The following is a 23,986-nucleotide window of genomic DNA, read 5'->3' as shown; positions in this document are numbered from 1 at the left end:
TCCTGTAACACCTGCTGTGTGTTTGCTGCTTACTTCCAAAAAGGAAAAGAGATACTAATTTTGCACAGAGACAAGGGTTTTGTACTAAGAATATTTTGCACGAATTGCAGAAATCCTGGTGAAAACAAGAAAAAGAAAATTTCGAATCTTAGTCTTGTATTGAAGGTAAGATGCCCTGATAGCAATCAGAGAATCCTCAAGATGCTGTCTTGCCACACCAAGAAGACCAGTTGCAAATAAAATCCCAACAGTGATATTTCTTCAAATCTCTGCTTGTAGCCACTTCTCTGAGCTCTGATTTTTAATGTTACGGGGGAATGGGGAATTACCAACAACAATTTCCAGTCCTAAATTATTTATGGTCCCAAGGGACTCAGCTCTTCAGATATGCCTATTACAGATATGCCTTATATAGGTATCTGAAGTATGCTGTTTAACTAGGCAGAGAGGGGAATGCACAAACCTTGCCCCCTCCATCACTGCTTTGGTTGCACATAAATGGCATATCTGAAGAGCTGAGTCCCTTGGAACCATGGACATTCTCCACCTAAGTAAGAACACAGATTTGCCTGTATTCTTGCTCACATAAAGCACCTCCACAGGCACCACCTACGCTATAGAAATAATGCAGTTTGTCACCACTTTAACTGCCATGGCTCCATCCTACATAATCCTGGGATTTGTAGTTTTGTGAAGGACCATCACGCTTTGGCAGAGAAGGCTAAAGGCCTTGTAAAAATACAAACCTCAGGATTCCATAGAATATAGCTACGGTACTTAAAGTGGTGTCCAGCTGCATTATTTCTATAGTGTAGATAAACCCCACAAGTAGAAGGGGCTCTTGGCTTCAAACATGTCATTTTTATGCAAGCAAAACAATGATGGAGGTGTGGGTTGGCGTGCTCCCCTCCTCATGTATTTAAATAGCATGCTCTAGGAAAGCCTGAATAGGGCTTCCATTTTGAACTGAATTCAATAATTATTTTATTTTTGCTATTCATTCAGAAGAATGTAAAGTCCAGTTAGATCAGTGAAACTCAGTCTCATGCAAGTATGCATAGAGTTGCAGCATTAATCTTACACAGAAATTTATTCTATTATAAAATGCTGCTCAAAATATTCTGGCCTTGAGATAAAGCAATCAGAATTTTACCATACCTTGCAATGTTGCCAGTTCCTTCTCCTTATCTTGCACAAGCCTGATGATGTCTGATACCACAATGCGGTGGTCTGTGTCGTCTTTCCCATCATTAGCCTGATTCTCTTTTGAAAAACAGTTGCAACTGCTGGTTTCCTTACATAGAATTAGCCTCCAGTATTTAGACATGAAAATATCTGACTCTGACTCCTGAAAGGTAAAAAGAAATAGAAGTTTTTCAACAACTGACACACAGCGACAGCTTATTTGGGTCAACTAATATTTATAGGTTTTCCACAGAGATAGATCACATACTCCAAACTGAAAGCCATGTTAAAGACTACCAAGAACTGCAGGAATACAGATTTTGCATAGATTTGCTGGCAAATTGATACACTTTTTGTAGAAATGTTTTTAAGCTGGTCATTTTGGACTCTGTGTAGCCACATGCATTCCCTCCCAATGTAACTTTAAAAAAAGAATTAAGTTCAAGGCATATTGAGACTGTCATCACTTCTTGCAAACTGATCCTTGCAAGAGGTAGGCTGAGCCTAAATATTCAACTACCTAGAACTCTGCAGTGCTAACTTAAAATAATGGCCCCTGGATCAGTGCCAGTCCCTGAGCTACTGGTTACTGGTCCCTGGCAGGTTTCTAGGAAAGAAAGAAAAAACCCAATGCTACCCTTTGGGCACAGATTTAGTGCTAGTTCCTAGAACACTGGACTAAGATGATTGATGCTCCTCAACATTGATAGCCTGACAAGCATAGCTTTACTGGGACAAAAGACACCAGTTCTACGTATATTGAATTCTATATTTACTAACCTGTGAATTAACACCAGTGAATTACATGAGACTTACGTCTCAGTAGACACAACACATGATTTCACTGAGGGATTCAGGTTTGAATCCAATGGATAGTCCCAATAGCAGCAGATCCACTGAGTTAACTGGAACATGATAAGCCACTACTTATGGAAATTTTATCCATTCAACAGAACACTGTTAGCATCAATTATTGAATTCCGGCATTATAAATTAACAGTCATTCTTCTAGGTCCCAATCCTTTGCAATTTTCACTATCAATGTCAGGACAAGAGACTAATTTTTTTTCCTAAATAGAGGAATGGTGAGAAGAAGAGCCAGTGCAGACTAGTGTTCTGAGTGTTGGATTTTTATTTATTTCATTTCATTTCCATGCCGCCTTTTTCCCAGGAAGGGATTCAAGTTGTCGTACAAGATAAAAACAATCCAAAAACACCACAGTAAAAGTTTTTAAAAAACAATTAAAATCCTCAATGTAAAACAACGTAAGTTAACATAAAAACATACAAACGTTTTTTAAAAACCTCTGGACTTTGGATACCAGGGTTCTATTTCCCATTGAGCCATAAAACACACTGGGTGACCTTGGGCAAGTCACACTCTCTCAGCCTCAGGGAAAGGCAATGGTAAACCTCTTCTGAACAAACCTTGCCAAGAAAAACCATGATAGGGTTGCCAGAGGTTGGAAACAACTTGAAGGCACACGACAGCAATAACAAGAGTGGTGAGAAGAAAGGGGAACCTGGGAGATTCCTATGGCTTGTTCTGAAACACATTAAGAGCTATTAGCTTCAAACCCAAGAAAGCTGTAACATCAAGAAACACTGTAATGAACTCCATGCAGAATGTTGCCTGAAACAGAACACATTTTAAATGCAGTAAATCCAGTTTTCCATTTTTAGTGGTGTAACAAACTAAAAGCCGTAAGTAGCCAAAGGCATTTTCAACAGTGACATCATTGTCACAGAGCTCCAAGAGAAGTTTGGCAGGTCATCTTTATTTATTTAATGGTTGATGAATTAAAAAGTTTATTCCACCAGACTCTTACAAATCAAGGCTATTCTGTTGCTGAGCTGCTGTATGCAGGCTATTTACAGGTTTAGGACACTGTTTTTTAACTGTTAAAAAGCTATGTTTGTGCTGCTATATACACATATTGCAGTTTTGTACTGCTGATTTCTCTAAGATTTCACAAATGAATAACCACAGGTATTTTAATTTTTTAAAAAAAATCTATTCCCTATAAAAGATAAATAGTCATATCTTTAAATTTATAAATACTTGGTTTTCCCCTCATCTTCTTTTATGATTTAATTTTGATAAGAAGACAGGAAGGTGTGGCAAAGTCCTTTAATATGTCAAAATCAATTTTTCCTCTGCAAAAATATAAAAAACAAAAATACTGCATATGTCTGTTTCTGATAAACATCCACTTATCCTGCAAAAGAGTATACTTTTTCCAACTGAGTAATATTCAGTAGTTGAGCAATGAATGACTAGAAGTTAAATTGCGATTTTACATTTTTTCCAAGCCTACAGGAAGAAAGGAGAACAATTATCATGTGACAAAGATTATGTTCCTTCCTATCATTTCATCCTTCCTTTTTAAAATTCTCTAATATTTACTTTTATGAAGGCACTAAGTGGACTCAAATATGTGTTAAGTGAACATATACATATAATATTTGTCATGTACATTTTATCAAGCACCAAAACAAGAGACAATCATATTTTCCTGAGCCTCACTGAATTTCATGGGCTGCAATCCAAAGTTGTACAGTTAGCTGAGGGTAAGGGTTAGACAATCAAACACTTGCTTCTAAATGTGCATAGAATTGGGCTGCTAGTGATTTTTATTGATTTAAAGGAATGCACAATAACAACCACAATATAAAAACAAAACCTCCTTAGAAACACACTAAAACAGTGTTAAAAGCCAAAGGCCTGGGGTGAAGCAGGAGTTTGGACTGCCTGCCAGAAACTCAATGAAGATAAAGCCATGATGCCTCTACGAGAGAAAACCCTACATGAAGTACCCACAAGTCAAACTCTATGGGTGGTGGGACAACAGTGACACCACAAAGTCTCAAATTTCAAGCAGGGAAGCATACAAAAAGGTAGCCTTTCAGATGGATGTTTGTCTTTCAGGAATCCTGCCCCCAAGTTGATTTAAGATTTTCTGTGCCAAAAATCAACATTTTGAATTGAACTTGCAAACAAACTAGAAGTCAGTGCACTTAGTACAAGACTGCTGATATGTGGTTGCAAAAGTACACAGCAAACCATAATGTCTGAGTGGCACGTTTTGCATCCGCTCTAGCTTCCAAACCAAGAGCAGCTTCATATAGCTTGCATTAGATTAACCTTATTGAGAAGTAATTAAAGCATGAATCATTGTGGCCAGATTAGCCTTCTCTACAAAAGGGCTCCTAGCTAGTGTATCAGCTAAATAAAGGCACTCTGGCTTCAGCAGCCACTGGGCCTTACAGACCAGTGCTGGGCCCAAGTCCACAGAATCACAGAGTTGGAAGAGACCTCAAGGGCCATCTAGTCCAATCCTCTGTCATGCAGGAATACACAAGGAAAAGACCCCTGACAGATGGCCATCCAGCCTTTGTTTAAAAACTTCCAAAGAAGGAGACTCCACTACACTCTGGGGCAGCATATTCCACTATTGAACAACTCCTATGGTGAAGAAGTTCTTCCTAATGTAGTCCTGTACTCTGAACCCATTACTCTGTGTCCTGGTCTCTGGAGCAGCAGAAAACAAGCTTGCTCCATCCTCAATATGACATCCCTCAGGAACGTAGCCAGGATTTTGGGAAGGGGGCGGGGTCCAGACTATAATGGGGCTTGGGTGCGGCGGCGCAGCAGCACACACACCATTCATTTTATCTAACGGAAGGGGGGGTCCGGACCCCAAGAACCCCCCCCCCCCAGCTACGTCCCTGCATCCCTTCAAATATGTAAACAGGATCAACATATCACCCTTTAATCTTCTCTTCTGCAGGCTAAGCATACCCCGGTTCCGAGAACCTACCTCCAAGCTGCACACTTGGTCCTTGGCAGAGTGTGAAGCCCCATCCAGAACAGGCTGTAACCCCAACTCCAGACTGCCTTTCCTAATTAATAACAGAACTCCTCCCTTGTTTGGGCCGAGCCTGAATTTCTTCACCTGGACCCACATCCCTCACTGTATCCAAAAAGGATTTTCTTCATCTTGCGATGTCTTCATCTTGCAATGTTTACATGCTGAAAGGCTAACTTATCCCTGAGGCAACAATATTTATACTAATCCTGGCTTTGGTGCTTAAGACATGCAGCTCTTGATTTTTCACCTTTAGCTGGTATTTATTTTCCAGGAGGAAAAAAATTGTTATTCATTGATGTGCTTAACAAAGAGGTTGGCAACCCGTGACTTTCCAGGTGCTGTCGGACTGCAAATCCCTACACACCCTCATCTGCACAGTCAATGGTGGCAGATGATGGGATTTGTAGGCTAACAACAACTGGAGAGATCCAAGGTGCTGATTCCCAGCTAACCACAATGTGGCATTAATTTGTGCTGGAAAAACCCTTGGCTTGAGGATGACTAAGAACAAGGATGGCCTCATTTACAAAATCAGTGGCATGCAAATAATAACCATGGCCAAAAGACCCATCTTGTGCCCAAAGGGTAAAAGCTATGAACCTTTTTAGAAAGCCCATGGGGCTATATTTCTCCATTTCAAGTTATCCTTCCAGTTTTTCCCCTTACATGTACAGGTGCTCCATCTCCTATCTTCCACAAACTTGACCTTCCCAAATGCAGTGTGCAGTTGAGTTGGTAAAGCCATCCTGATATAGTGGTTGTGATTTTGGACTATAACTCTAGAAACCTGGGTTTAAATCATTGCTCAGCCATGGAAACTCACTGGGTGACCTTAGGCAGATCACACTATCTCAGCCTCAGAGGGAGGCAAAGGCACCCCTTCCAACAAATCTTGCCAAAAACCCTCCCATTATATGTTTGTCTCAGAGTCACCAAGACTTGAAGGCACACAACAAACTAGACTTGGTGCAAACAATAAGAATGTTGTTCTTTCCCCCCCATCAAAGGCAGATTTCCAATTATCTTCTCTCAAGGGAAAGTTATGCAAGCCCCATTGAATCCGCTAACAATGCACAGAGGAGGGGAAATCATTCAAAAGATTGTAAGAGAGGTGTGCTTGAATTATAGAGTACAGTCTCTATCACTCTTCTGCTTCTCATCAAATATTCTATGAGACTATGAGTGTGCGTATACATGTGCGTGTGTTTACATGGGTATGAATTAGTATATGTGTGTGTGAGAGAGTACACCTGTGTGGGTGTATATGTGTGAGAGTTAGCATATGTGTATGTGTGTATACATGTGTGTGTGTGAGAGAGAGAGAGTGTATACACATGTAAATAGATGGGCATGCAACAGAGATCAAAGCCACCTATTATGTGTCTTTCAGAAGTTGTAGTGGAAGAACTTCAACTTAAGCAACTTTTCTTACACCAGCAAGGAAAGGGACACCTGCCCAGATTCCCCCCACTTAACACAACAATGGATGCTACACAGGGGGGCTCCTTTAATTTTTAACCACCAGAGTAATTCAACACAACAATACTTCTGTTTCTTGAGGGTGCAGCCTTGCCTTTCTTTTCACAAATGATTTTACAAGGTTCAAAAGCTTTGCCACTCAGGGGGAAGCACTAGGATCTGAAATGCTTGATGTACTTGGGAAGGAAGCATCCAACAAGATATTTAATTACTCTTTTCATTCAATTCTTGCATTTGAGGCTACAGCAGGACTTTTGCTGAAGACATGCCCTCAAGAAGCAAGGGTCATTTAAAAAGTAAAGCATTAGCAGAGGATTAGAAAGCCAGCGTGGCTTAGTGGTTTGGGTGTTGGACTAGGACTCTGGAGACGAGGGTTCAAATCCCAGCTTGGTCATGAAACCCGGGCAAGTCACACTCTCTCAGCCTCAGAGGATGGCAATGACAAACCCCCTCAGAAGAAACTTGCCAAGAAAACCCCATGAGATGTTCAAATGACTTGAAGGCACACAGCAACAACAACAACAAAGCAGTGGGTTGCTCTCCAAGATAAACAGAGGTGGAAGGGAACCAAGCCTTGCCACAAAAGGCTGCACATCTCTTCACTGGAGGGCCTGATGGGGTTTGGCTACAGAGCCCTCAGTCCAGAAATGGGGGCTGCTCCTTTGAGCAAATCTCTCCAAGTTTAGTGAAGGCAGGAAGGAGCCCTTAGGTGAACCCAGTGGGACTTCTCTCTCTCTCTCTTTCTGTGTATATGTGTCTGTGTGTAAGTATGCTTAATATGTGAGAGAGAATTAGTATGTGTGAGAGAGTATGTGAGTATATATGTGAGTGTGTATATATATGTGTGTGTGTGTATGCGCACGCATATGTGTGTGTGAATATATTCATGTGTGAGTATATTGTGTACGTGTGTGTGTATATGTGTGTGACAGAGTGTGTGTATATGAGGGTTTATATGTGTGAGTAAGTATATGTGTGTGTGAGAGAGTATATGGGTGTGTGTGTGTTTATATGTGTGTGACAGAGTATGTGTGTGTGAGTTGTGTGAGTTAATATATGTGTGTGTTTATATGTCTGTGAGTGACTACATGTAGGTGTGAGAGAGTATATGTATGTGTGAGTGTGTTTATATATGGGTATGCGAGAGAGTGTGTATATATACGTGTGAGAAAGTTAGTATATGTGTGTGTGAGAGAGAGAGAGAGAACGAGGGAAAGAAAGGACAGAAAGAAAGAAAGAGTGTATCCACTCATCTCCATCCCTGGGGCTGCCAGGGAGTTAGGGGTCTAGGTGCCCTCCTCCTCCTCCTCTCCTGCCTCCTTCCTCCACGTGGCTTCAGAGCAAGCCTCCCAGTCCCAGGAGGAGCCTCCAAAGCCAGGGCAGGAGCATCCCAGGCGGAGCAGGTTCCTCTGCAAGCACTAGGAGGAGAGACTCCCGCCCAGGCGCCCACAAAGGAACCCGGGAGGGAGGGAGGGAAGAGCAGCCAGGCGGGAGGAGCCCGGCTGGGGGCCCAGGCGCTACTCTCTTTGTCCCCAGCGCCCCGGAGGGAGGCCAGCCTCACCGGCTGCTGGAGCCCTTCCTAAGCCTTACCTTCTTCCCTCCTGGGGCTCCGGCTCTGACTCCTCCGCCTGCTCTCCAGGAGCCCTCCTCTCCTCCCTCCTTGGCCAGAGCCTCCGTCCTCGCAGGACCTTGTCGCCGCCTAGTGGACGGCAGAGGAACTGCCTCTCTTTCTTTTCCTACTCCTCTTCTTACTCTTAGGAGCACCAGCCTCAGAGGAGAGTTGGGGTCAGGAGGAGGGAGGCCTTTTGCAGGACCTGTCCTCCTTTTCAGCCTCCTGTCCAGGAGCAGTCCCCAAAGGTCCTCCATATCTAGGGATGCTTTTAGCTCAGGAGAAACCCCCAAAGGTCCTCCTTTCCCCAGACATGCCTTAACATTTCCACTTTCTGCCCAGGAGGGATTCCCAAATGCCTTCTTCCACTTGGAGCAGGACTAAAAGAAGCATGCATTTGGAGAGTGATTAGACATGAATTTGGAGATGGCACTTAACACCAGTAAGATTGAACTGTACAAACAAGAATTATTCAAGGATGTGTTGGAAGGGTTGTCAAGGAATTGGTACTTCTTTTTTAACAACAACAACAACAATGCCTTTATTACAGTCAACATGCCTCCAGGCAATACAAAATAATAATAATAATAATACACAGTTTTAAAACAACAATAGCATATTTTAAAAAGGGAAATTTGCAATATAAGTACAAATATAAATAGAGAGGAAAAACCTTCTAACCATTCATCATATTAATCTATTAAGAACTTAAGCAAACTCTAATATGTAAAACAGATACTGCTCCTTCTCATTATTCTGTATATTGTAAGGAGAAGACATTACTATTAGTTGCTAATACCGAATTGGTACTTCTATTCATATGTGCTGGGGCTGTCAATCTGTAAAGAAATGTTGACAATTAGTATTTAAAGAGATAAAAGAGATAACAGAAGTTTTGTATTCTCCATTTTGTATTACACAGTATTCTCTTTTCTAGAACATACACCACTGGCAGGTCTGTTTTATTTTATTCTGTTCTATTTTATGTATAGCGCTGTGTAAACTTACGGCGCTTTATAAATAAATATAATAATAATAATAATAACAACAATAATAAATTGAGTTATAAATATGCTCAACGATAGCATTAGTGTCTAAATATGAGGAGATCAACTATGAAGGACTTAATTACAAATCTATTAGCAGCAAGACTAATTATACAAAAATGGAAAGATCACGGAGATCTCCAAATTCAAGATTGATATAAAGAAGTTTGGCAAATGGCAGTTAATGATAAGTTAACATGAAATCAAGGTAAAAAAAGGAATAATGAAGAGGGATGATTTTGAAGAAATATGGAAAATATTTGTCCTAAAGGTTTTAGTAAAAGAGGAAGGTGGTTTAGCTCCACAGGAAGAGTTACGATTTTGGAGGGAAGAATAATATGAAGATATTAGGTTCTGGTGATGGGGAGCACTTGGGGGGGGGGATGTTAATTAATGGTAAATTAATAGTATTATATTTTAGTGGACAGTATATGTTATGAATAGTATATGTTGAAAAGAAGATAGTAATAAGAATGAAGATATCAATAATAATTTTATGTGGTTTTTAAAATTATCTGTTTAGTTACTATTAAATGGTTTAACATGAACAAGGTTCAGATGAGGTAATTAACATATTGCATGTGGAATATTATGTAAAAGACATCAGTGATATCTTCATTGGCCAACTGAAATGCACATTATACTTGTTGCAAGTTTTTGAAGCTCCATGAGCTTCTTCATCAGGCAAGATGTTACAAACCAACAGGAGGGGAAAAAACAATTGGAGATGTTAGTCAGATGCCTGCATGTTGTTTCAGTCCTTAGTAAAGATGTTATGATGGGGAGGATATCTTTTGCAGGCAGGCTCCTCCTCCTTCTGTCCATGCGACAATAGGGAGATTTGCAAAGTCCAGGAAATTTAAAGTCCATTTGTAGTTTATTGAGAATGTTTGAATTCAAATCCAGGTCAGAAATTAAGGCTGCAAGCCTGTGTTTGCACTTAAACTCAATAGGTAGAACTTGTTTTCTGAGTGAAAACCTCTATGATTTGTTGTAAGACGATTGATAATGTTTATGCATTCACAGCAGTGGTGTCACTAGGGTTGGTGTCACTCGGTGCAGAAACTCGTGGTGTCACCTCTCCAGTGACCTCCTCCCATTTCACACCTTCTTGTCGAAAAGACTCCTCCTCCTCCTTCTGTCCATGTAACACTGTCCAACTCTCGCATCCCTTCATGGTAACTGGGAATAAAATGGGCTGAATGAATCTGACTTTAGTGCTCAGTTGTATGTCTTTGCTATTCAGTATCTTTTCCAGTTCTTTCATAGCTGCCCTTCCCATTCCCAGTCTTCTTATTTCCTAACTGTAGTCTCCATTCTGGTCAATGTTTGATCCTAGATATGGGAATTCTTTAACTATTTCAATTTCCTCACTGTCTAGATTGAACTTGTGTATTTCTTCTGTGGTCATGATTTTTGTTTTTGTTATGTTCAGCATCAGACCTGCCTTTGCACTTTCATCTTTGACCTTTCTTATTAACTGTTCCAATTCCTGAATGTCTTCTGGTAATGACCATAGCTAGTATATATCGAACACTCAAAGGTTATCAAAATTGGAAGGGGCCCATAGTTCAACCTCTCTGCTCAGTGCTGGAAATCCAGCTAGAGCATCTCTAGCAGGTAGCTGCCTAGTCTATTTCTGAATACCTCCAGAGAAAGAGACCCTGCCACTTCTAACTGGTTCCATTATTAAACAGCTCTTACTGTCAAAAAGTTCATTCTGATCTTCCATCAAAATCTACCCTCCTGTAACTTCAAACCATTATACCTAGTCTTACCCTCTGGGGCAGCAGAGAACAAGCCTGCACCCTCCTCTCTGTGACAGCCCTTTAGATATTTAGAGTGCAATCACCTCACAATTCAGTCTTATGTTCATCAGGCTGAACATGCCCAGCTCCCTCAATCTTTCCTTATATGTTTTTTTTACCTCTTATCATCCCTGTTGCCTTCTCTGAATCTGCTCTGGCTAATCAGTTTGCTAATCAAAATATCATGGGAACTTCATCAAATGTTTTGTTGAAATCCAAATAAATGACATCCACAGAATTCCCATCACCTACTAAACTAGAGACACAATTTTTTTTTAAAAAAAAGGAATAAAGTTAGTTTGGCAAGATGCTGGCTCCTAGTAATCATCACATTGTCATCTAAATATCTGCAAACAGACTACATTGTAATATGTTCTAATATTTTTTCTCTTTTTGCCCTTTTTGAAGTGAGGGACAGTGTTTGCCTTTCTCTGATCCTCTGGCACCTCACCTGTTCTCCGAGATTTCTTAAAATTTATAGCAACTGTGGTTCAGAGGGTACATCAGCACTCCTTTAGGACTCTGGGACTCAGTTGTCTCTGCAGATCTGGACTGGTTTAGGTTAACCAGGTGATGCCTGGCTATCTCTTTATCAATTTTGATTTGCAGTTCAGATGCCTTGCTGAGGTTTCTGCTGATGCATGAAAGCACAAATTCTTTTTTTGGGGATAATAATGAAGCAAAATATGTACTGAGTGGTTCTACCTTTTCATTGTGATCTTTAGGATTTTATTATCATTACTGAACAGTGGCCCCACCATTTCCTTGGTTATTCTCCTGCTTCAAATGTATTTGACATCCACCCTCCTTTTGTTGCTTCCTCCTTGCCTAGCCAGCTTCAACTCATTCTAAGATTTAACTTTCCTTATATCATTATGAAATGATATCATGGGGTTGCACATCTGTACTCTTCCTTGCTGATTTGTCCTTTCACATCCTCCTTGAGTTTGCTGTGCAGCCATATCCCCTCCCTTTTTTTTTTTTTTTTTTTTTTTGCTGTGCAGCCATATTTTCCTATGTTTCCCATTTTTCTTCTTCCATGGGATTGTTTGTGATTGTGCTTCTTGCAACCCTTCTTCAAGAACTCTCACCCTTGCTGTGTGTTGTTCTCCTTTAGCATCTCTTGCCATGAGATTCTACCAAGCTTTACCCAAGCTTATTAAAATCAGTTTTCTTGAAATCCAAGGTTCTTGTTTGACTATACTTTTCTTTGCCTTGTCCCACAGTTGAGAATTCTGGCATTACCTGAGTCCAAAACACACTGCAGAAATAATCTAGTTTGAGACTGCTTTAACTGCCCTTGCTCAGTACTAGGGAATCCAGGGAATTGTAGTTTATTGTGGCACCAGAGCAATCTGACAAGAGAAGGCTAAATGTCTCACCAAAGTGCAGTTCCCTAGTACTAGAATTCCTTAGTACTGAGCCAGGGCAGTTAAAATTGTCTCAAACTGGATTATTTCTGCAGTGTGTTTTGGACCACAGTCATTTCCCCCATTTCAGTCACCAACTCCTCCCTATTGGTTAAGAGCAAGTCTAGAATAGCTGCACTCCTTGTTTCTTCCTCTACTTTTTGAAATAGGAACTTATCTGCAAAGCATACCAGAAATTTGTTGGAGAGACTATGGCTAGCAGAGTCTTTGCCAGATTGGGTTCCAAGCAACCATACACTGTGGCCCTGATAAGACCTTTCCAGGGCGCAGAAAGGAGCTGCAAAAAGCTGTGGCTTTACAGTGCTCCTTTGACACTGAATCATCTAAACGCAGCACCAGAGGACTGCTATGACACCACGTGCTGTATGGTGCCGTGTGTGGTGTCACACTGCCATGGGGGCAGAGTCAAGGCATGTGTCGTATGGATGCCATTCCCTTACTCAGCTCCCAGGTCAGCGTTAATGGCCGACCTGCACAGGTCCTTAGGCTCTTAGCAGATATCAGGGTAATTGAAATCCCCCATAACTACTCATTCTTGCTTCTCTAAGATTTCTCATATTTGTTTCTGAAAAGCATCATCCACCATTTCTTCTTGGTTTGGTGGCCTATAGTAGACTCCTACCACAATGTTGTTTTCATTTCTTTATTTTTATCCAAATGCTCTCATTTGGTCCAGTCTGATCACTCTCATGGATCTGTATACAATTGAATTTGACCTTGACATATAATGCTACTCCACCTCCTTTCCTGCTACCTCTCTGTATTTTTTGAATAGTTATTACACTCAGTTATTACACTCCAATCATGGCAGTCATCCCACCAGGTCTCCATTATACCTATAAAGTCATATTTACCTTTATGCACAAGGGCCTCAAGCTCATCATCATCACCCCCCCCCCCCCCCCCAATATTCTGTGTTTTGGTGTCTAGACATCTGGGATCTGCGATTTCCATTATCATCCTCAGCTTCTGTAGAATTCACATCTTTGTATTTAGAGCTTGCCTTTGAGATGATGTTTGAACAATCATCTCTGCTTCATAATTTCAACTGCATTTTTAACTTGGTTAGCACTGTACTGCAATCTCTTGCTTGTATTTAGGAACCCAACAGAGAGATTATTTTTAAAGAAATCTGATTGATTTTAAAATTGCACCACTGGAAAGTGTTGCATAGTGAATCCCCTGAACATAATGATATTTTGGTATTTTATGTGGATGGCTTTATTTTATCTTGTGAGCATGGATTTCACATCATAGCATCATTACAGAGTGATGTATCAAGATGTAAATTGGCAAGTAGCTCTAAAATTTCCCTCTTGTTTATTTTCACCAAAGTATTTTTACAGTATAATAACATGCATTATTGAGTGTAAAGCTATATATACTCATGTATCAGTGTAACAGTTAATTGTAACAATGTTTAAAATAATGTAATCATTCTGGATTGCTCTCCGTTCAGAAAACTAGTGCCATCGTCTTTATCTTATTTGCTTGATTCTACTGATGTATTCCTTTAGATGACAATGGTATCTTCAGACACTAACCTGGCAGTAAATGAATAGGCTTTACAACCAAGCTGCTGTATAAAATACTCAGTTAAGATCAGTGATCAACTTGTATACCTTCCATCTGTATTGGGCTGGGAGTGAACCATTGTCAAGAAATAAGACAGCAATTCTAAAGCTACTTACTTGAAAGGAAGCCCCTTTTAAATCAATGGGAGTTATGTCTGAGTAGATACATACATGAATGCACAGTAATTCCCCTTCCCAATAAAGCAGAAGCGGTACTGAGATGCTCACATGCCCTTTATAACCAGCTATGCACTTGCAGCTCTCTGCATGAATAGGAGCTTCTTAGTGTAAAGAGAGACTACGGGGCTGTAAAAACAGCCCCAAGTAAGCCACCCCTTCTTCAGCCAGATCAGGGCCATGGCAACCACACACCACAGTCTCGATCTGGCCTTTCCAGGGTGCAAAAAGGATTCCCAAAAAGCGGTTCCTTTTTGTGCCCTGGAAAGGGGGCGATAGCCGCAGCACCACAGCGATATGGTGTTCCTTCAGCTCTGCATTATGTATTGTGTCACAGTGTTCTGGCTGTGGGGATGGGGTGTGTGTCATTGTTTTAATTTCCTCATGTACAGTGGCTCTCCACATTTCCAGCTTTGATTAATATCTTCTCTCTAGGAATGTCTAGGTCCTCCAGTCCATCTCTGCCAGAGGTTGAGCATAGACTTCTGCTGGAGAACCTAGAAGTCTGAAGAGCCTCAACATCTTCAAAAATGCATTTGATAACTCAGCACAGCTGCTGTTCCACCGGCAGCAAAAGAGCTGTTCATTAAGGCAGTCCTTTGACACATATGCTAGCCTTCTGTCTCTGTGTGTCATAACTAGTTGGGCACTGGCTTTGTCTTTTATTGTTCCATTTTAAATGTATATAATATAGAGAAACTCTACTTTGTGACTGAAGGCTGCTAGGGCAGAGCATGTGCTAGAATTGCTTGGAAGCTATAATCGGCTGGATGAGGCACACACTGAAGCTGGATGCTGATAAGTTGAAGACTTTGTAGACTGGTTATTCTTGACACCAGGAACTGGGTGAGCAATCTGTATGCCCCCTAAGGGAGTACTCCTAGATCAACCTCTGTCACTGGAGGCCTAGGTGGGTTCCATGGCTCAGAGTGCCTGGGGCCATCTTTGACTGGTCCACCAGCTTTTACTGGTCCACCACTTTTACTCAGTGGTGTCATTAACAGTGGTGTCACCCTGTGTGGGAAGGGCACACATTTGTCTCTCCTGTTCCCTCGTCATCTGGCAGGGAGTGTGAGGATGGAACAGCAAGGATGGGCACACATCTCTCCTCCTGCACCAAAGGGGAGGAGGGCCCAACGGGGTGTCATCCCTATTCTGGGGTATTTGTAACTTCCAGATGAGACTACTCCACTATATTCTGAGTTTACCTGCCCCTCTAGACCTATAAGTTCCTAGAGAAAAAACTTCTCTGGGCATTTGTAGGCTGATGTTGACCATAGAGGACTTGGAGTTTTCTAGAGAGGTGTTTTGTTACGTAAAAAGAATAGTGTACTGCAACTGTTCAAGTGTTTTGGTACATGGAATAAAAGTGGTTGCAGTTTTATCCATTGTATAGTCAAGATCAGCACGGGGCCATTAAAGTTCTGCAATTAATATTATTGAATAATAAGGTTTGCTCTATGAAGGAATGAAATTTACTCTTTTTCATAGGGGAAGAACACATCCCAGCATATATACAAACTGTCTAAAATGTTCCAAGTAACCCAGCATGTATTTTAGGTAGCCAGATTGAATTTGACCACTTGAAAATAAAATACTGTTTGTACTAGTATGCAGAGAACCATGAGTATATTCCAGCGACATATAAATATATAAGCACAGTCGGCGCTCCATATCCATTCTGCATCCATGGTATGAAATTTTTTTAAAAATCCAAAAAGCAAACCCATTTATTGCTGATGACTACAGATATTTTTAATGGTTAATGCATTGATAACTATTTCCCAATGTCCTCCAGAGCATTTTTGCCAACTGACTGTACATAATGGGACTAGAGCATCCATGGATTTTAGTACCCATGAGAGGTCCTGGAACTAAACCCTAGCAGATATCAAAGGCCCACTGTACACTTGATAATAGAGTTTAAATGTTTACTGCATTGGACATGTTCTATTGAATTTAAAATGTTTTTCTATTCTACTTTAAAAGGCTTTTTATCACTTAAAAATGGCATACACACACAAACAAAAACAAATATGTAAATTTTATTTTATTGCAAGCAGATTTAAATATCTACCGCTTTATACAATCTGCAGAATGTTCCAAAATACGAATATAAAGAATTCATGTATCTACAGAAATGAAAGTTTAAAAACAACACTGAAAATAAACTTTACATTAATGCACATGTATGTATATGTATATATATATATATACACACACACATATACATACATATATATAATATGCCCCTAGTATTTGAGACTGCATTGATCCAGTTAATAAAGTGTTATAGAATAGTCTAAATAGCGGTTTTGAAGGCTGAATTATTGTCAGATAAGTGCACCTATCATTGTACCATTTAAAAATACATGTCAGCATTTATTGCCGATGACTACAGATATTTTTAATGGTTAATGCACTGATTACTATTTCCCAATGTCCCCCAGAGCATTTTTGCCAATTCTACTTTACATTACAGAAAGAGTATTGAAAGAGTATTGAGAATGACAGCGCACACATGACAGAATTTTTCAGACAATGCACATTTAAAATTCTGTATAATTTTGACAAAGGTAAAGCTGTATAAACTGATGTGTGCAATTGTGCAACATACAATCATGTACATATTTCTTTCATAACACTATGACAAAATCCCATTAAAGCTTTTCAACAAGATCCCACAGATGTCACAAACTAGTGCAGTTTTCTTCCTTTGATATCTGCATTATAAGTGGGATAAATAGGTTGATGGAACTGAGAGAAATACATGTAACTGAACAAAATAACAGGTAAGAACTTTAGGAGAATTCCCAAGTGTGTGAGCCTCAGTGAAAATACATGTTTAGCCTTCATGAAAATTTGGTTGCTGCCCACAAGTTCCAGCACATTATTAAAGCATTTGAAACATTTTTTGTTAAAGGGTTCAACAAGTCAGACAAAGCCATTTGAATTACACAGAATGTTGCTATTAAATGTTACAGCTATGTATGCATTTTCGGATTAAATTCCACCACCCAGAAAGCTATATGGAAATATAGCTTATGCCCATGGATCTCTATTCTTGAATTCTCTCATGCAATCCCCCAATGTGGGAGTAGAAGAACAAATACTCTACACCCGTCATCAAGCTGAACTATAGGCACATTACTAAACGGCTGATCTCGGTTTTCAGTTTGGGCCCACTGATGGTTTGTTTTCCCCCCAGAAGAGGATAGCAATAGCAAGTACATTTCTATACCACTTATCAGTGCTCTTAAGCACTCCCTAAGCAGTTCACAAAATGTAAGCTAATTGCCCCTACCAATCTGGGTATTTATTTTAGCCACCTCGGAAGGATGTAAACCTGAGTCGAGCTTGAGCCCCTGGCTCGTATTTAACTCTCAACCTTATGGTTTGAAATGACCTCCAAGACTCTGGGACTGGCTGCAGGAGTGTTCCTTTGATAGGAGAATCTCATCTCCATGCTTTCTTCCATTAGGGGGAATGTAGCAAAGCTCCCTGCTGTTATCTCTGACAAAGGATTACCCAGTATATCACTAGCCCATGTGGGAGATAGGAGTATGGGAATTCACCTCCCTTTTCATGTTCCCAATTTGGAGGGTGAGTGCAACGTGTATTCCAAATGGATACACATTGGTTATACCCAGTGTGGGTTAGGGTTGGGTGAGTACTCACTACTGGCCCAAGGTTTTCTCTGCTGTGCTACTTCGCTACATTTCCATATTAAAATGGAGAGTGCAAGAAAGATTGATGTTCAAATTAAGATAATTGATGACCTAAACATATATTAACTTTTCCTTTAACACATGAGGTATTTTTTTTAAAAAAATAAGCAGTTATTTAGTGGAAACCGAATGACCCCTTTAAATTCAAAACTATTTTTCTTCTAGAATGTATTTGCATGTCAAGCTAAGCCATGGTTTATGTTATACTTGATTTGTTGCTTGGGCCATGAATTGTTCCATAGACAATAAAATAAACCACAGCTTGCTTGTCCTATTTGCTGACCTGTTTGTTTTTAATCCCAATCATTTTCCGAGCTCATATTCCAGAGTGGGCAGCTGAAAACGTAACCATGGGAAAAGCCATGGTTCTGAGTTTCAACACAATGACAAGCTATGATTTCAACACATCAGAATTTGGAGGCCTATAACAAACCAAAGCTTCTAGCTGTGATTTGCAGCTGACTAACAAACTATAGTTTTTTAGGGAATGAGTTCAGCCATAGCCAGAAATGAACAAACTATAATTTGTTTACCATTAATGGTTTGGGTCTATATAGACAGTGGGGAGCCAATGAAATCAGTGTGTTTGTTCTACATATGTCTTAGTCTGAATGCAATCAAAGAAGTTTAAAAAACCCAAATCGCTTAGCTACAGTTATATGTTTCTGCCTGTAAAATATCATTCAGTTTAGGAATCAGCGGAGATGCAAGAAGGTTACAGTAAACCTCCTTTGTTGGTCAACAAAACAGGAATGCAGCATTTTCAAACCATCAAGCAAGAATCTTCTTATTTAAGGCTAAGAGATGGAAATGAGAAACACAAAAACAAGCAACTGGTACAAAGCTTTATGGAACAAAAATATAAGAACAGTAGTAGCAGCAGCTTGTTGTAAGAAGTATTTGTTGCAACATTAAAAGCCAGTCATTAGAAGTGAAAGCAAATAAAATTAAAATCATTAGCTGTGGATTATTCAGAACAAACCTAGTTCTAATTTTAACATTCATGTGAATTTCAACATTCAGTCACAAGTCCACTATAAGATAAATTCTGGAGATCCAAAACTCATAAGTATAAAAAAAAGTCTAAAACATACACTTTAAAAAAAATAGAAATGGCGTGTTAACAAATGTATGCATAAAACAGATATATAAATAGCTATATAGTATTGAAAAATATTTCAGTGCAAAGGCAATTTTAAGATTTCTAAAAATACATTAAAAATAATTTTGTTAACTACACTCAAACAGGAGATTTATCACTACTACAGATATAAAATCAATACCCACATCAAGTTGATTTCTTAAAAATATATATATTTATATATATTTGTTGCCAGTGTTTTATGTAGGGGACATTTCTACCCGTCATTCAAGTATGTAATGTCAAATAAATATTACCTTTAGGTATTACCTTCAGCATGTGAACAAGAATGATATTGGAAAGTGCTTTATCTTAAATGACAAGAGATGCTGTGATGATGTGTGTTATTGGTGGGTGATGATGGGGAATTTATGGGAACAATATCAGATTCTTATTCTCCATAATCTTTGGTATAATAAAGTTTTCAACAATTTGCCTTTTGAAATGTTTTGTTTCCCTTTGCCCCATCTTTGCCTAGGGAAGGTGAAAATAAAACTACACATGGTTTTCTCCACACAGAAACTTTAGTTCCTATAAAGCAATTTTCAGCAATTTTGATGCCCTAAATAAAACACTGGGATAAAAGAAACAAAAATGTTATGTGTCAGCTATTATTAAAAACAGTACAAAGCAAAACTATAGCCACAAATGGAGCTGAAGTACAAGCTGGCTGTCATTTTTGAAAACGATTACAATTTTTGTGGGTCCCCCCCACCCCCTGCCAAGTCCTCATTCAAGGAAGAGGGAAAACTACCCTCAAGTGGTTATTGATTAATGCAAACTGTCACAAAGCTGTATCTTTAAAAGAGAGTAGGCCATGTAAGGCCCTTTCAAACTGATCTATGATAGTGCTATGATTCCACTTTCACTGCCATGGCAACATCTTATATAATACTGGGATCTGCAGTTTAGCATAGGGTAATTTCAGCCAGAGACCTGTAATGCCTCACAAACTACAAACTTAGCCTTTTGCTTACCCCACACAGATGTGACCAGCCGTGGAGTTAAAGTGGAATCATAGGAATCTTTCACACAAAGGCACTTACCATTCCTAAAATGCCAGCAAAACGTTCCTGAAGAGCGAAGGTGGGATAGCTGGTTGCGCTTCTAAATAGTCATTGAGGTATCCTGCTTCTCTCCCATTGTCAAAGCGTTCGCAAAGCAGCCATTTCTTGAATAATGGAAGTGCATGTTATTCAAGAAATGGCTGTTCCATGAACACTTTGACAACAGGAGAGAAGTGGGACGCCTCAATGATGATTCAGAAGTGTGACTGGCTATCCCACCTTCCCATTTCAGGAACCTTTTGCCGACAGTAATCCTTCGTGTGATAAGGGCCACAGTCCTGCATATGTATAATGTAACTCCTAGATTTCACTTTATCTTTAAAATTCAAATAAAACAAAAACTAAATGGGGCCATGGCTCAGTGACAGAACACATGTTTTTCATGCAGAAGGTCACAGATTCTCAGTCCCATGCCTCTTCAGGCAGAGCTGGAAAAACTCCTTTTTGAACATTACTGGGAGATTGGGCCAATGATTTGACTTGATACGGCAGATTTCTGTGTTCCTAGTCAAAAAATTAATTGTTTTGACAGGAAAAATATATAGCAGAAAACACTTCCTAATGCCTCAGTACCTAATTTATTTTAGAGATAACAAAATGGCAGAATAGTGGCTTATTGTTGATAATTTCCTAAAGCCAAATTATTGAATTCTGTCATGATTTTTAATTCAGAGCCTGTAGTGGCCATTTTACCCACTTGCTAGCCAGCTTGACTTCTTGAGGTTTGTAGGAGTCTAGGTGAAAATGTATTGGTCTAGAGTGGTAAAACAATCCTAAAATCACAATCCTACTTGGCGACTTACAATAAAATGGACATTAGAGAGTGTTTCTTGAAAGAAGATTTGCACAGAGGAAACACCAGTTTGTTCTACAGAAAGAGCAAAGAAAGGACAAAGACAAGTCAGAAACAGCACCTGTGAATAAGCTTTCAGTGACTTTCACAAGGGATCTAAGATCATTGTTCATAACTGACAATTTTTAACTGCTGATCTCAGAAGTGGATCATTGACTGAAGGAGGACTGTTCAAGTAATAAAGAGAAATGATAAAAGCAATAAACATATAAAGGTTTTGAAAGAATGGAATGAAATCATATAGTGCCGTCCATTCTCACAGTGCCAGACTGTGTAGATAATCCATTGTTTCAACAGTTTAAAACGTATCAAGAAAGGCCGATACTCCTGGAAAGGTTTATACTCAGCGCTCTTGATCCAGTTTCTCACGATATTAACGGATAGTAAAAGCTTATTGAAAATTCCAGTCAGGATTGTTAAATACTCATTTGCAGATTTTTGTTTGAGGGGTTAGGAACTGTAGTTCTTAAAGGCTTGAATTGGTGATCTGTCACAGACATGTTTCCAAACCTGAACCCCTGTGGTAGTACCCCACACCAGAATCAAAACGCTTATTGAAATAGCCAAAGATAGATGGGAGCATTGAATAATCATAGTTTCGCCAATGTGTAAACATTGTTTTTTTAGAATGAGAACTAGACCTTCTTGGGGGGGAATTCTTGCAGTCATTGCTCCTGTATCTTGGTCTCTTCAAAGGGGCAAGAGGTGTAAATTCTGATATATGGTCCTGACCACAGCTTGATGTAGTCTGCCAAGAAAACAAACAACAGGTTGTGAAACAACACAATAATACATAAAAAGGCTTTTATGTGGCATCTATAATTTCCATGGGGCAACATGGTCACATTAATTCATATAAATGTTTTTCTAACAGGACACAGCATCCTGACTTGTTTAAACTGAAGGTACTCTCAATGAAATTTTGTTTTACATGCAATATCCCTCCCCCCCCCCCCCAAGTTTAATATTGTGCTCAGGAGGAATAATAAAATGTTTGGCTTTGACCTGTTCCTTATGTTGCATTTTGCATGATAATATCTTTTTATATATAGATATCCTTTGTATTTTTTATTCAACATTTCTAAGGAAAATAATTATGTGGAAGACTTTAATCCTGAGAATTAATTTATAGTTTTCTTACTATACCAAGATGAGTTGGTGGTAAAATGAACACATTTTTCCAGCCCACATGAAGCATGCTGATGTATGAGAGCAGTTCTGCCATTTTGGATAATTTATGCATTAGTATCGTTTACGATAGTAAAATGTTTATAAGTTACAACTGAATCAGAAAAATAAATAAACGAATACATTTGTGCTTTTACTTCATGTTATTTTTTGTAACTTGCCCAAAAGAAATTTTCAATTTTGCCTTCAACAATGTTTTTTTCTAACCTATGCCATTAATCATGAAGTCAGTCTTAACTAGGTACTGTCTATTATGTCAGCTACAATATTTGAAATACAAGTACATTCACTCAGTGGTGACTGATACATTTCAATGAGAAACCCACATTTACTTAAAGCTGCATTCATGTCCATTAAAAGTTCTTCCAGAATCAATGCAAAATTTAAAACAAAAACTGGTTGCTTCTTAAACCTATCACTATGTTATGGAATGAACTTGGACAGAATTCTAGGGAATAACGTATGAAAAGTTCAGGAAGTTTAACATGTTTGTTTATATATATGTTTTTGTATTTTTGTATGTATGTTCGGTTATTTTTAATAAATAAAGTTAAAAAACCTCCAAATCTTTCCAGGAAATGCATATACAAAATTCTATTGCAGAAACTTACCTGTGCTCTGAAATGCATTGAAAACAAACTATATTATTCAAAACCACAGAAATCATGTTTAATTTGGGACAGATCAGCAAAAACTCTGGAGGAAACGAGTTTTTCTTTTGAAAACATCACAGCACACCAATAGAAATTACCAAAAGGGTAACACTGTTACCTATCAATGATCTAATTATGCCTCGGAAGCAGAAAGGGTTCCTTCAAGGAGTGGCCCATCGCTGTTCGGCAGTGCATTTACAGTTGTTTTATGTTTCATACTCTTCTGCAAGGATGAGGAAAAACACTGAGACTACAGCTCCATATGAACATCTCAAGCAGAAAGTGTTAACTGTAGGGTTAGGATGGCTAATATACACCAAATCACCAGTAATGACAATGAAAAAACAAGTTGAAAAGGTAAATTACCAAGAAATTATTACAATGCTATAGCTGAGGACTTAGGCTTTTTAAAATCATTTTATTTAGAGCTTGATTTTCATATTCTCAGTGGAAATGGATTGTGAAAATAACACCAGTGTCACTGGTATGCAACAGAATCACAGGATGCAGCAGTGCCCTCAGTCATAGTGCTTGAATGAACTGGTTTTGAGGGAGCTATGTGAACAGCAAGCTCCTAACACATTTGCCCTTGGCGAAAATGAATCTTCACTGTTATACTTCTCATACTATTAAGAAAAAGCATAAACTTGCAAAATGTCCATGCAAAAGTGCATATGAATTATTACATGGAGAAAATGAAATACGTTTTACCATAATACTACCTTTGTTGTGGGATTCTAAATCTACATTTGCATCAAAAACATTTTTTTACAGTTAATAAGTCCATACAACTGAAAGGGTTATGGCTTAATTGTTTCTGTAGTTTTAAAGTTTTAAAGTTAAAACCTGACACTGAGTTTACACTAAAAATCTTAGAAGTTAGAAACAGGAAACAGGAATAATGTTCAGCAGAGATGAAGACACAGTAATACTTATTTACAGTAAAAGCAAAATGATTATATAAGATAGGCATAAGAGAATGAAACAATACATGCAGAATTCTTAGCCAGAGAATCATATCAGACAAACACACTGGCTGGCATGAAGGACCAATTTGAAATCAGGAAAGAAATAGAGTTTAGCTTGTTCATCAAAAGAAACAGATTCCTCCAAAGCTTTTGCCGATTCATTGATTACAACCGCCCAAAGCAGCTTGCATATATGATAAATGTAAGC

General features: G+C 39.1%; 2 protein-coding genes across 8 annotated transcripts in view; both read right to left on the bottom strand.

Moving 5' to 3' along the window:
• LOC149319213 (guanine nucleotide exchange factor DBS-like) overlaps positions 1 to 21,695 on the bottom strand; it is a 173,667-nt gene extending 151,972 nt beyond the window's left edge. For 2 of the 3 annotated variants that reach the window (XM_089511290.1, XM_089511291.1), the window contains exons 1-3: positions 21,611 to 21,695; positions 20,920 to 20,984; positions 1,159 to 1,348 (exon numbers count right to left, since the gene is read on the bottom strand). In XM_089511290.1, coding sequence (XP_089367416.1) covers positions 1,159 to 1,348; positions 20,920 to 20,984; positions 21,611 to 21,638 — 283 coding nt within the window. In that variant the 5' untranslated portion in view covers positions 21,639 to 21,695. Of the gene's footprint in view, positions 1 to 1,158; positions 1,349 to 8,126; positions 8,206 to 20,919; positions 20,985 to 21,610 lie in introns of those variants that run through there. The other variant, XM_089511293.1, reaches the window with a different exon arrangement.
• Positions 16,216 to 23,986, bottom strand: part of LOC149319212 (phospholipid-transporting ATPase IH) — a 151,919-nt gene continuing 144,148 nt past the window's right edge. For 2 of the 5 annotated variants that reach the window (XM_089511299.1, XM_089511300.1), the window contains one exon: positions 16,216 to 21,717. In XM_089511299.1, the coding sequence (XP_089367425.1) occupies positions 21,460 to 21,717 (258 nt within the window). In that variant the 3' untranslated portion in view covers positions 16,216 to 21,459. Of the gene's footprint in view, positions 21,718 to 22,928; positions 23,034 to 23,986 lie in introns of all 5 variants that reach the window. The other 3 variants (XM_089511301.1, XM_089511303.1, XM_089511302.1) reach the window with 2 other exon arrangements.

The sequence above is a fragment of the Sceloporus occidentalis genome, unplaced genomic scaffold (assembly GCF_023333645.1).
Source record: "Sceloporus occidentalis isolate IW3139 unplaced genomic scaffold, rSceOcc1.0.p SCAF_2, whole genome shotgun sequence".
Taxonomy (NCBI): Eukaryota; Metazoa; Chordata; class Lepidosauria; order Squamata; family Phrynosomatidae; genus Sceloporus; species Sceloporus occidentalis.
Note: the sequence above shows the minus strand (reverse complement) of the source record. Positions and strands in the feature narration are given on the sequence as shown.